We start from the raw sequence: 12,530 nt of genomic DNA on the forward strand, positions 1-12,530 counted from the left end.
CTTAAGCCACTGTTCTAGGTTATAGCATTTGATATTTACAACCACTGGGGAGATAAGCTTGTGGTTTCCTCATTTTGCAGGTGAGTAAACTGAAGCTGAGAGAAGGAAAATGACTTGTCCAGAGACACATAGCTGGGCATTTCCAGAGTGCGCACCCACCTTGGGGCTGTCCTAGCCCAGAGCTTTCAGTCACCTCGCAGCCTCCAGGGTCTTCCCAGCTGCCCTCTCAGAAGGGATGCCCGCATCTAATCCTCTTCTTTCTCCCCATCCCTTCCCTGAAGCTTGAAGAAGAACACCCATACCTACTTCTACACCAGCTTTGCAGCCTATATCTTCGGCCTGGGCCTTACCATCTTCATCATGCACATCTTTAAGCACGCCCAGGTGAGCAGGGCCGCCCTCAGTGTGTCAGGAATGCCTCACGGGGTAACAGGAAGCCACATGGTATATTTGTCATACACAGAGGTAGGTGTTACCCAGTAACGTCAGAGCAAGCATGTCTGCTGCTCTCGGCCTTTCACTCATGGTTGTTGCAAGATGACTGCCTCTGCTTCAGGCAGCACACACATTAATGGCAAGAAGGAGGAAAAGCGATACCAGCCATGCCTGTTGCCCTCATCAAAAGGGCAAAACCGCCCTGGCTGGCGTGGCTCAGTGGATTGAGCACAAGCCTGCGAACCAAAAGGGTGCCTGTTTGATTCTCAGTCAGGTCCCCAGTTAGGGGTGTGCAAGAGGCAGCTAGCTGATCAGTGTTTCTCTCCCTCTCTTTGTCCCTCCCTTCCCCTCTCTCTAAAATAAACAGGGCAAGCCCTTCCCCAAAATTGGCAGATTTTTGCCCACATCTCATGGGCCAGGTCAGTGTCTCATGGCCCTAAGAAAGAGAGGGTGTGACTTCTCAGCCTCAGTAGTGGGGAAACAGAAGAATGGGGTTGAGATGGGTGTTGGGGATATCAGCCCAGTGCCAGATGAGTGAGAGGGTATTGAGGCCCCTGCCGCCCTACTCCTTTTCTCACCAAGATGGCTGTGGAGTTGCCACAGAGTGAAGCAGAGTGAGGTGCAGGCTGAGAGCTATTGGCAGTGTGACCTGGAGTGGGGAAGACTGGGAGGGCAAAGTAAGCAGATATATGACCTTTACTGGAAATAAAAGCACTTCTCCTGTGCCAGACTGCTTGGTACTTCATGAGGGTCATTGTGAACAGATAAGGAAACGAGTTCAGAGGCCAGACAGCAAGTATGTGGTGGAGCCAAGATTCAAACCTGTGTCACAGGGAGACCAAGCCCAGGCTCTGAGCCCCCAGCTCTGGGAAAGGCAGTGTGGCAAGAGGCTACAGGAAGCCCTGGTGGGAGTCCAGACCCCACCATCTGCTAGCTGCAGGACTCTGGGCAGGTTGCTGAACTTACGCTTGATTTTCTTCAGAGATGGATATAAACGAAATGAGGATAAAGAATAGTAGCCACCTTAGAGTTGCTTGAGGATGAACTAAGTTAATATAAGTAAAGTGCTTAGAATCGTGCCTGTCCCGGGCAGTATCAGCTGTCATTATTGCTGTTCCCCACCTCTCTCCACCCCACCAGGGCACCAGCCACAGAGGAGACACCTTCAAATGAGTTCAACAGCTATTTGTTGAGCAGTTAGTCTGTGCCAGGCACTGATCTAAAACCCTTTTTGCTCATTCATTCATTTAGTTGTTATAGTATTTACATATCTACAGTATGTATGAAGTAGATACTAGTATTATTTTACCAAAGGTCTGAGGTCCTCTACCCCATAGGTAAAGAAACCAAAAACCAATGGGAGCTACCTATCATTCTCAAGTGTAGTCACCAGCACTTGGCAAGGAGGTTGCAGAGAGTGATTGAACCTAGATCTGTTCACTTCAAAGCTGAGAGCCATTCCTCCAGCAGCCCCCAGGTGGCAGGCTTGCCTTCTGCCTTGGCTAGACTTGGCCGAGGATTCCATTGGGAGCTCTCACACAGCCAGACAGGCAGGAGAGGTGACCTTCTCCTTGTGGGAACACTGTAGCCCAGACAGAAAAGGAGACTTTCTTGGGTTACCTAGCAAGTCAAACTTGGCCCCAGCTGGATCCCTGGACTTCTGTCCCCTGAGCCCAGGCCTGTGCTGCTCCCCAACAGCAGCTCAGCCATTCTTCCCAGTCATTCATGTGGGCATCTCCCTGGAAATCTTGGGAAGGGGATCCAGGGGAGCCTGTTCTGTGAAGCCCCTCTCCCTCTTCAAGGCAGTCCCAAAGCCAGCAGTTCCCTTAGTAAGGATCTCCTACCTATACAGTGTTCAACCCATTGAACTTCTATCAAAAAGCCACTCTAGCCTGGCCAGGTGGCTCAGTTATTTGGACCATCATTCCATACACCAAAAGGTTACAGGTTCAATTCTTGGCCGGGGTATGGATGGGAAGCAACCAGTCAGTGCTTCTCTCTTTCCCTCTCTCTAAAGTCCTCGGGTGAAGATTTAAAAATAAATGAAGCCACTCTAAGCCAGGGGTCTAGAAGCCTTCTAGAACAGCCATTAGAGATGATCAGGTGCTCTCATTGTACAGAGAGGGAGGAAAGGTTTGGTTATGGTCACACAGCAAAGCCAAGGCAGGGGGAAAGGCCAGGAGTCCTCACCCCCTGCTCACCACCCCGAGCTGTACATCCCAGCCTCTCTTAGCACGACTTTCTTTGGAGAGGTTCCCTAGTGCCTTGAGAGGAAAGAAAATAATAGGCTTGTGTTCTGATCATCACAAACTCGCTGCCTCCCAAAGGAGCCCCTCCCATCAGCTGTGAGTACTGCTTTGGCTGCCTCTCATTAGTCTTGGTGTAGAGCTTCGTCGTTGTGATTTCTGTTCCTCCTGGCTCAAAGCCTAGTTCATAGCAGAGACGTGATATAGTGGGAGAAGCTCAGCTGCCCAGCTTCAAATCCAAGCTCAACCACTTAGATACTTGCTTTGTTACCTTTGACAAGTCATTGCCCCCTGTCTGAACCTCAGTGGCATCATCTGTAAAACTCAGACGCTAATATTCTCTGGACAGGGACTGGCTTGGCCTTAGGAATAGTGTCTCCTCGCCCAGTCATCTCCAAGACAGCCTCTTAACTCTTGAGTGTCCATGTAGACACCGTTTGCTTAGGATTTGCCTGGCCCTCTTCTGAGAGCCTGAACTCTAGCCGGGAACAAGGCAGCTGTGAAGGCTGTCCTCACGGAGTTCCCAGTCTAGCAAGAGAGACTCCAGTCTATAATGGCACAGGGATGTCCTGTTCAAAATTGCCAGAGCATGCTGTGAAGAATTTCAGGGGTTCCTGAGAGTGTGCAACAAGAGGTCCTGATTCCATGCAAGTGAAGGCTTCCCCACGGGAGTCACAGCTGAGCTAAGGTCTGAAGGAGGAGGGATCTAGGCAAAGGGGAAGAGCTTCCCCGGGCAGCAGCAACTATACATACAGAGGTCCTGAGGCTAAAGGTGACAAAGAGGACTTAGATGAGGCCAATGTGGTCAGAGTAGGACAGAGCAGGTGAAAGTAGAGAAGGAAGCAGGGGCTTCATGGGGGCTCCAGGCCACTGAGAGCATTTGGGGCCATGGAGGGTTGAAGAGTAGAGTGACATCCAACTTTCAGGTGCTACAAGGAAAAAAATGTCTTCAGAGTCTAGTATGCCTGAGTTCAGTCCCCAATTAACCATCTAAACCTCTGAGGCCGGGGCTGTCCCCTCTCCTCCCAAAGCATCAGCCTTCTATGCACAAGGAAGACATTCATAAGGGATGTGGAGATGAACCGAAACACTCCCCCGCCGGGAGGCTGAGCTCAGGGCGCACAGTAGGTGCCCCATGAATAAGCGCTCTTAAAATAATTACCGTCCTCCAAACCCAGGTTCACCTGGGGTCTCAGCACAAGCTCTGGGCCCAGACCACCTGGGTGTGATGAATCCTGGGAGAGCCAGTGACCAGCTGGGTGACCTCAGAACAGGCCACATCAAATGTTTCACCCATAGCAGCTACGCCATTGTCACCGTCATGTTACTGTATCAGCGTCTCTTGGAGCACTTGTTAAAAATGCAAGCTTCCAGGCCCAGACCTAAGGAAGGAGGGTCTCAGGGAGTAGGACTGACCCAGGAGTTTGCATGTCTGGACCTAATGTCCTAGGTGACTTGGGTGCTGCCAGCCAGACTCCTGAGCACCCTACATACCTGAGTTGCTTTGGGTTTCTTGCCTTCCCTCCCGGGAAGGAGCAGCCTCGTCTGGGAATCAGGAGCCCCAGATTCAGGCCCAGCCACTGACGCACTCTGAACCTGGGCAGTAGCTGTCCCTGTCATGCCCAGGAAACGGGTGGAGTGACGGGCATGGCACTGAGCAGGTGTCCTACCCAGCATTGCCTCACTACCCTGTGTCCTCTTACAGCCCGCTCTCCTGTACCTGGTCCCCGCCTGCATCGGCTTTCCTGTCCTGGTGGCACTGGTTAAGGGAGAAGTGACAGAGATGTTCAGGTGAGATGGGGCAGGGGCAGGTGGCTGCATGGCACAGGTTCATCTGCAGGCAGCCAGAGGAGCCTGCCAGGGCTGTCTGTACATGTCTCCAGGGGAACATTGTTCCCGCCACCAGCCCCACCGCTCACCCTTGCCACCAGCATGTGGGTGTGTGGCCTGTGGGCACCAGCAAGAACTTTTCTTTGGGCCAGGAGCCCAAGGAGGGCAAGGCTTTGGGTCTCTCCAGGTAGCCCCCACAGCCAAAAGCTAGCTGGTCTTGGGAAGGGACTAGCTGGTGTAGAATACCCACCCCCCAGGTTGTGTCACTTCCAAGAGTTCTGAGTTCCCAACAGCTGTGCCACGATGTGTGTCTCCAGGCATGCCCTTCCCCCGCCCCTGGCCTCACTGGTCACATGGGAGTTAGAGGAAGGCTCCAGTGTGGTGGAAAGTGTCACAGATTAGAAATCAAGTGTCAGTCCCTCTTCGGGCGTCTCTGTGACTGTAACCCACAGTTAGCTGGTTCCTCTCTCTCAGTCACATACACAGCCCTTCCCCATGGCCATGTGCACACCAGCCACACCCATGCACAGCCCTACCCACACCCCAAACCCTGCGTGACTCTAGCAGGTGTCTGCTTCCCAGCACCACTGACCCCGCCTGCCAGGGACCCAGAAATAGCTGCCAGCTGCGATTGAAGCTGCCCACTCAGGCCTTCCACCCAGCTCCACCTGTCTGGCCTTCAGGTTGTGCCTGGAGTGCCCGCCAGGGCCTTCTGTGCACCTGGCTGCCTCCGAGGGAACCTGTGACTCACCCCTCCCCCGTACCTGCCCTGCCTAGAAGCCCCAAGCTCCCAGCCTGCCTGCCCTTATCTCTTGGCCTGGCAAGGCCTTATGGACTCTAAGACCAGGCTACAAGTGAACTTAGAGGCAAAGCTGCAGGCTCTTTGGGGACAGGGGTGGGACCTGATCCCTGAACTCAACACCTGTCCTCACCCTCTGGCTCTCATCCATTCTCAGCCTCAGCCCTGTTGTGTCCACATGGGGTCAGACTCCGAACCCCCAGCCATAGAGGCACTCTGTTCCCCTCTTTTCCACCCCCACCCCTCAGGAGGGTCTTAGGTTAAGGTGAAAAAGTAGGTGGTCTCTCTTCTCTTTCTGTCTCTCCCTAATTCTCCACCTTATCCTTTGTTTTACTTTTCCCTTTATTGGCACTCCCCTTTTTCTTTTTCAAATAGGCAACATATTTATGTGGTTCAAAATTCCATAACTATGAGAGGGACAACAACCTCAATGCCTCAGTCACCCCACAGAGGCCAGCTCTGACACCAGGTGTCCACGTTCAGAGACATCTTTGCACCTAAGAGCATGGATACAGATACATATTCCTGCAGAGATGGTGGCACTCTGGGAGCATTCTGTGTCTTGATTTTTCACACAGCAGTGTATCTGAGAGGTGTTTCCAGCAGCGCATAGACCTCTAGTGCCAGCTGCCTAGTGTCTCCTCGTATAGGTACATCTTTTCTTTTTTATTCTCCAAGTAATAGCAGCTTTATTCTCCAAGTAATAGTGGCTTCCTTCCATAGAGCCTGAAAGTTCAGAGAGGTAAAAGACAAGAGTTCTGCTCCATGCTCCCAGAAAGAGAAGTCTCTTTCCTTCTTTAGTCTTTTCCTTGCCATCTCTTTTTTTCTGTATTTCTGTCTATCTTCCACACAGCTACGAGTCCTCGGCGGAAATCCTGCCTCATACCCCGAGGCTCACCCACTTCCCCACAGTCTCGGGCTCCCCCGCCAGCCTGGCCGACTCCATGCAGCAGAAGCTAGCTGGCCCTCGCCGCCGGCGCCCGCAGAATCCCAGCGCCATGTAATGCCCAGCGGGTGCCCACCTGCCCGCTTTCCCCCACTGCCCCGGGCCCAAGGTAGGGCAGACACCCCAGCTCCAGTGAACATGGTGGGGGCCATAGCCAGGGGCAAGCTACAAGAGGCAGCTCCCCAACAACCATCAGGCAGTCCCTGCACCCAGCCAAGGGACCAGGGAGCAGGACAGCCCAAACTTCAGTGTCCTCACCAATAATGTGGGCTCTTGTGAGAGAGTGGATGTCAATAGCCCTTGTCATATAGTAGTAGATACTGTTACTACTTGCTATACATGTATAATCTTGGGCAAGTCACTTTCTTCTTTCAAAGTCTCTCTTTCTTCATCTTGAAGTGGGTGCATTCTGCCTCACAGGGATGATCTGGTGAGGAAATACGGGTATTGTCCTTGCCATGAACTCAGTTGCTCAATAAGTGGAGCCCATAGTAAGAGTTAAGCCAGGGTGTCCGCCTTCAAGAGTGGCACCTTGCCACTTGCCAGTAGAACAACCCCCACCCCATAGTCTTGTCCTGGCTGCCCCTTTGTTTCCCCACTGTCTCAGCAAAAGATTCAAGAAGTTGGTGCACACAAGCCCAAGCCCAAACTCTCCTCCATTTGCCACTGTCCTTGCCCCCTCTTGGCACCACTGGGCAGTGGGAAAGCAGAGCCGCCTGTCTGAGGAGGGCACATCGTGGGGCAGGGCCGGGCACTGGAGGAGGCTGGGTGGTAGGTAGGGTGCTGACATTTCTAATGAGCCTAGGGGTTTTCCTGGGATGGCGGGATGGTGGGCACAAGGCTTCTGCTCTCCCCCTCCTCTAAATGTGTTATTTTTATTCTTTGTTTTGTCAGTTATGAGGAGTCAAATCCTAAGGATCCAGCAGCCGTGACAGAATCCAAAGAGGGAACAGAGGCCTCAGCATCAAAGGGGCTGGAGAAGAAGGATAAATGATGTGGCTGATGCCTGACCCTCTGAGGGCTGGACCAGGCAGGCGGGATGGACCAGCACAGCTTGCACAGGCAGAGGGCGCCAGAGGCCTGGCAACTCTAGGGAGGGGTGGGGGCAGCAGGATCCTGCAGCTGGGCTGCTGCAGGCCAGGCTCCCTCTTCCCCTTCTCTGGCAGTTCTCTGCCCCTACCCATCACCTGAAGGCAAAGGAAGCCCCCAACTTCTCCCACTGCCCCAGGTGCCAGATGGGAAAAATGGGCCTGATTTTTAGATTTTTGTATTGTGGACTGACTTTGCCTCATTAAAAACTCATCCCATTGCCTAGGCAGACTGCTGTGCTCCTAGAGGGGTTCTGGGTTCTCTGCACCTAGCATATTACATTAGGTCTACTAGCTCTCACCACACCCACCCACGCAGAAACTTTCCTGTAAGCCCCTTCCTGGGGACTGGACTATCAAAACCTGGGAGGAGGCCCTGACCTCTGGGCCCCTCTGTCCTGGATGCCTGGCCAGTGTGCCAGTTCAGCACCCCAAGGATGATCTCTGGCCAGCAGAGGGGGCCCATGAGCCCATGTTGCCCACCAGCCATCCAGTTTTCCTCACCCTCACAACACTAGGGGGCAGCAGACCTGTTGGACAGGTGTTGGATGTGTCACCTATCCACCCACCCCATCCAGGGAGATGGAGGGGTTGGTACCAAGAGCCTGATCTCACCCGGCAAAGGGACCAGTAATGTAAAGCCAGAGAAATGGGCAGGGCCTCGTGGTCCCCAGGGATGAGTTTAAATTTCATTCCCAGGGTGGCAGGAGCCAGCTTCCCCAGTCCCAGTGTCAACATGGCTTCAGCTGGAGAGCACATGGCATTCTGTGTCACCCTGGAGGTCAGTGTCTCATCGCTGTCATTCCTAGGGTTCTTAAAAAAATGACTACTGCAGGGCCAAAAGGATCCTGAACCTAGGAGCCAACTCCTCCCACAGCAATTCTGGCCACAGCATAAGGGCCAGAGCCATTGGAGCAGCTGAGGTGGGGAGGGATTGGGCCCAGTACTTCTGAGAGGCCATCCAGGCCCAAGAGCTGGAGATCCCAGGGCCAGAGTATCTTCAAGGTTTGCAGAAGACAGCAGCACTGGCCTGCAGGAGAACCCCCAGTGGATCAGGCGAAGAGTGGGCACAGCCCTCATGCATCTACCTGGTGTGGGGTGACAGTGGAGAAACAGATGGGAGAGGGTGTCCACTGACCTGAGACTCAGTCCTTTTACTCCCAGCCCAGGGCACCCCCTTGACCAAGCTTCTGCTTCAAAGGCTGACAATAACCGACTTCCAGACAGTCTGGAGGTGCCTACAGGATAAGGATGAGCAGAGAATCAGAAGTACCTCACTAGGTATTGAGCTGTTACACGTATCAAGCACCTCAACAGAAGATTTCACTTGGTTCTCACAGTCTTAGGCTTGGGTGATAATATGAGCACCATCATACAAATGACAAGATTGAGGCCACTTGAGCATAGGCATGGACTTTTCTGAATCGACTTCCAAAGTTCCCTAAGGACTGCAACTCCTTTCCACTCCGTGGGCCTGAGTCACTGGCTGGTGTGCTGGACACCTTTGAGCCAGCCATCCAACTTCTCTGGGCCTAGGATTCCATGGAAAGAAAAGAAAGTGTAGGAAAGCTCAAAGGCTTCTCTTGGCCGGAGCGGGGGGTGGGGGGGGTCCTTTCAGGGGCTTCTCGGACCTCTTCCTACTCTCACTGCCTCCGGAGGGAAGGCCGTGTGGTCCTGGAACAAGGCCCCTCTGAGGGCGGCAGATGGGGCAGGCAGCCCAGGCACACAGTGCGGTTGGCTCTGCGGCCCAGGGCCCACAAAAGCCTCATTGAGTCACCGCCGGCCCCCGGCGGAGGCTGAGGTGGCAGTGGCGCCGGGCGCCTGCCACCTAATGACCGTCCTGGCCGGGCCAGATGTTCCACAGACCTCGGCAGCGGCCATCCAGGGCCCGCCCGGCCAGCCAGCGCCGCAGAGGCCACTCTAATTCCAATTAACCAGCTTCAGCTGAGCAAACAGCGGGCAGCGGTGGCCCAGCCCGGGCGGTAGGCCCGGCCCGCAGAGCCTCCGAGTCTAGACTCCAGATGTGAACCGCCACCGCCAGAGTCCCATGGAAAAATGGCACCAGGCCGGGCACGGATTGGGCCTGCACGCCCGAGAGGCGGGGGTGGGTTGCTGGGCGGGGCCCTGGGTGGGCCTGGTTCCAGCTTCACCCAGGGTGGGGGTGGATGCTTGGGAAACTGCTCCAAAACCCCCAAGTTTCTGTCCCTGACTCTGGGTCTCTGCAGCCTCAGTCTCCCTTAACTTCAGCCGATGAAAGGGGACTGCAACCGGGAAGAGAGAGCCCGAGTTCGCACACTGTTTCTTTCTCACTTGTATTGACTATGTGTCTAGCATTATGTATTGTTTTTAACAACTCTGTGAAGTAGGTACCATCATTTTCACAGGTAAAGGAAACTGAAGCGGAGACATTAAGTTCCCACAGGGGATTTGAACTCGGTGCCTGGCTTCCAAGACCGTGGGTCACCAGCGGTGCTGTTGGACATGTCAGGATACTGGGTTCCAGGTTCCCTTTCTTGGGGGCCGCGTTCTGGCTGCACAATGGGACTGGAACAGGCCGGCCCACTCTTTGTTTCCTCAGCTGGGAAATGGCTAAGAACCTCCCATTCAGACAAGGCTCCAACGTGGGGGGTAAAAGCCATGAGATGTCCTTTCAAGCCTCAGCACCAGGTACGAGCTGGGCATCATGCAAGTCAATGGGCGCCGCAGGGAACACAGGCCGAGCGCCAGTGCCAGAGCCGAGCTGTGATGTGGAGCCAGACTAGGAATTGGTGAATAAATGAATAATGTCAAGACGTAAGGCAGAATAGCAGCTTCGGGCACCCACAATCCTGTCTGGGGTCCCTGAGGGACAAGGCCAGAGACTGGAAGATCGAGGAGGTCAGAGTCCAGCTGTCCTTGAACGAATGAGAAAACTGGGTCCCCCCCAAAAAAGGGCAAGACTTGACCAGGGTCTCACAAGGAGCGGGTACAGGAGACAGACTGGGCTTGTGGCTTCCAGGCCGCCCTGCTCTCCCAGAGCTCGGATTCCCTCCACGATTCCAGGCTAGGCCGTGGGAGGCGGAGGCTGAGGCTGAGGAGGGGCGGGAGGCGGCTGCATCCTGCCCGGGTGCGTCAGGAAGGGCCGAGCGGGAAGGAAGGCACACCCCCTCCCCCGCCGCGGCCACACCTGGGCTCTGCAGGCGGGCAAGGGGGCCCGGCCGGCGCCTGGCTCCAGCGAGTCTAGGCCGCCTCCCCGCGCCCCCCAACGGGGGCTGCCAGATGGGCCGGCCGGCCGCCCAGCGACGCAGGCAGGAAACGGAGGCCGGGGCTGCCTGGAACGCCGCCGCGGGTTGAAGGGGCGGGGCCAGAATTGGCCACGCCCTCCCGCGGGGTGCGTCGAGGGGCCGCTCGTAGAGAGGGAGTAACCCGTGAGCCTTTCAGTTTGACGTCCGTCGCTACCAGATGCTTTTCCTTGGGAAAGTCACTCCCCTTTTTTGTGCCCCAGTTTCCCCACCAGTAAACCGGGGCTGATTATCACTCTCTGACTTAAGGGCGATTTCTTCCCTTCTTTCTGTTCCTGGGTTTTCTTACTCGGAAAATGGCGCCGTCTCCAACACCCAGCCGAGTGCCCAAAAGATGAGGGCTCTCAGTTATCTGTTGAATGATTTCTTGAACGTCCCAGGTCTGAGACAGTTCTGGGGACCTGGTACATAGTAGGCACCACATAAGTGGACACATTCCCATTATATGGGGTCAACTGCTTACCAACGTGTGACTTCGGGCCAAGCGGCTTCTCGCCTCCGAGCCTCAATGCCCTTATCTACCTGATGGGTGGCTGTGAGGACTGAGTGAAATATCCTTGGGAAACACATAGAGATGACATTTATGGAAGAGCTTACAAGGTGTGTAAAAGAGTAGCTTTGAACCCTAGCTGGTGTGGTTCAGTGTATGGAGTGCCGGTCTACGATCTGAAGGGTCACTGGTTTGATTTCCTGTCAGGGTACATGCCTGGGTTGGGGGCTTGAGAGAAGCAACCCCACATTGATGTTTCTTTCCGCTGTCCCCCTCTCTTGCCTTTTTTCTGGAAATAAGTAATTTTTTTTTTTTTTAAGAATAACTTTGAGGCCAAGGAAGATACAATGGAACTGGGCGTCTTGAGAGGAAATTTTTGCTGTATATGTAATCTTTTGCGTGTTTTACATTATTAAAATTTTGAGCCAGGTGAACATATTTTTTGAAAACAAATACAATTGAAAATAAAAATGAATCCAGTCCTAGCAAAAAGAAATATTAACTTTTCTCCATCTGGCAAAGAAGGCATCTGAAACTCAGAGGGTCTGAAACCTGCCCAGCATCACAAAGAGCTAGGAAATTGTAAAATTGAGATCTGAATGCAAATTTGCTGAACTATAAAGAGGAGTGAAGAGAGGAGGTTCCCCTTCACCATTGCTTCCACGAGGGGATCCCAGTCCGAGTAGAGGGCAAAGGCCAGCAGAGATGAGGAAAGATGAGCAGACCCCACAAGGCCAGGCTTTATCCTGGGGGCAGTAGGCAGCCAAGGAAAGATTCTGAGCAGAGGACTGACATAGTCCTTTCTAAGCATTAGAAATGGAGAAGACCAGGAAGCCGGGGATGGGGCTCCAGGCCACTAATGGTGGTGCTCTGAGTGATAAAACGGCAAGGGCCATGGGGGTGGATGGACAAGAGAGACTGAGAACTCAAAGCAGGCCAGAGGGTGGGCCCAGATGTCCCTCGGCAGCATGGCAGGACCACAAACCCAGGTGCCACAACTCCACTTACCAATTTCCTTTTCTTTGGAGGTTGTTTAACCCATACCGCTGACAGCCTTAAAAATGTCCTATGACACTTTAAGATCTCTGGGTCTGGTCGGGTGCCAGAAAGAAGTCTAAATCCCAGCAGCTTTGAGCTGAAGGGAACCAGGGAGGTGCGAGTGCTGGGATGGAGAACGGAGAACTACATTTCCCCCACACAGAATTTTGTTCTCAGTGCCAAGTGCCCGTGATCCTGTTTGCATGCACTTGTGTCTCATACACCCATGCAAGTACAGTCTGCCTCGTCCAACATAAAGACTTCAGTGTGCACAAGGCACATGTGTGCACACACAGACCTATACACATGTGAACCTGCACATGTGCCAGCCTAGTGGACTCTTGCACACCCATCCCTACAGGTACACTGGAGGTATC

The 12,530-nt window shown here is 53.9% G+C and overlaps 1 protein-coding gene across 4 annotated transcripts in view; it reads left to right on the forward strand.

Moving 5' to 3' along the window:
* Positions 1-7,574, forward strand: part of HM13 (histocompatibility minor 13) — a 37,976-nt gene extending 30,402 nt beyond the window's left edge. For 2 of the 4 annotated variants that reach the window (XM_090286187.1, XM_090286189.1), the window contains 4 exons: positions 282-384; positions 4,387-4,472; positions 6,164-6,310; positions 7,151-7,574. In XM_090286187.1, coding sequence (XP_090142313.1) covers positions 282-384; positions 4,387-4,472; positions 6,164-6,310; positions 7,151-7,250 — 436 coding nt within the window. In that variant the 3' untranslated portion in view covers positions 7,251-7,574. Of the gene's footprint in view, positions 1-281; positions 385-4,386; positions 4,473-6,163; positions 6,366-7,150 lie in introns of all 4 variants that reach the window. The other 2 variants (XR_016512763.1, XM_090286188.1) reach the window with 2 other exon arrangements.
* The last annotated feature ends 4,956 nt before the right edge of the window (positions 7,575-12,530 follow it).

The sequence above is a fragment of the Furipterus horrens genome, unplaced genomic scaffold (genome assembly GCF_987537825.1).
Source record: "Furipterus horrens unplaced genomic scaffold, mFurHor1.1.pri manual_scaffold_8, whole genome shotgun sequence".
NCBI classification, from domain to species: domain Eukaryota; kingdom Metazoa; phylum Chordata; class Mammalia; order Chiroptera; family Furipteridae; genus Furipterus; species Furipterus horrens.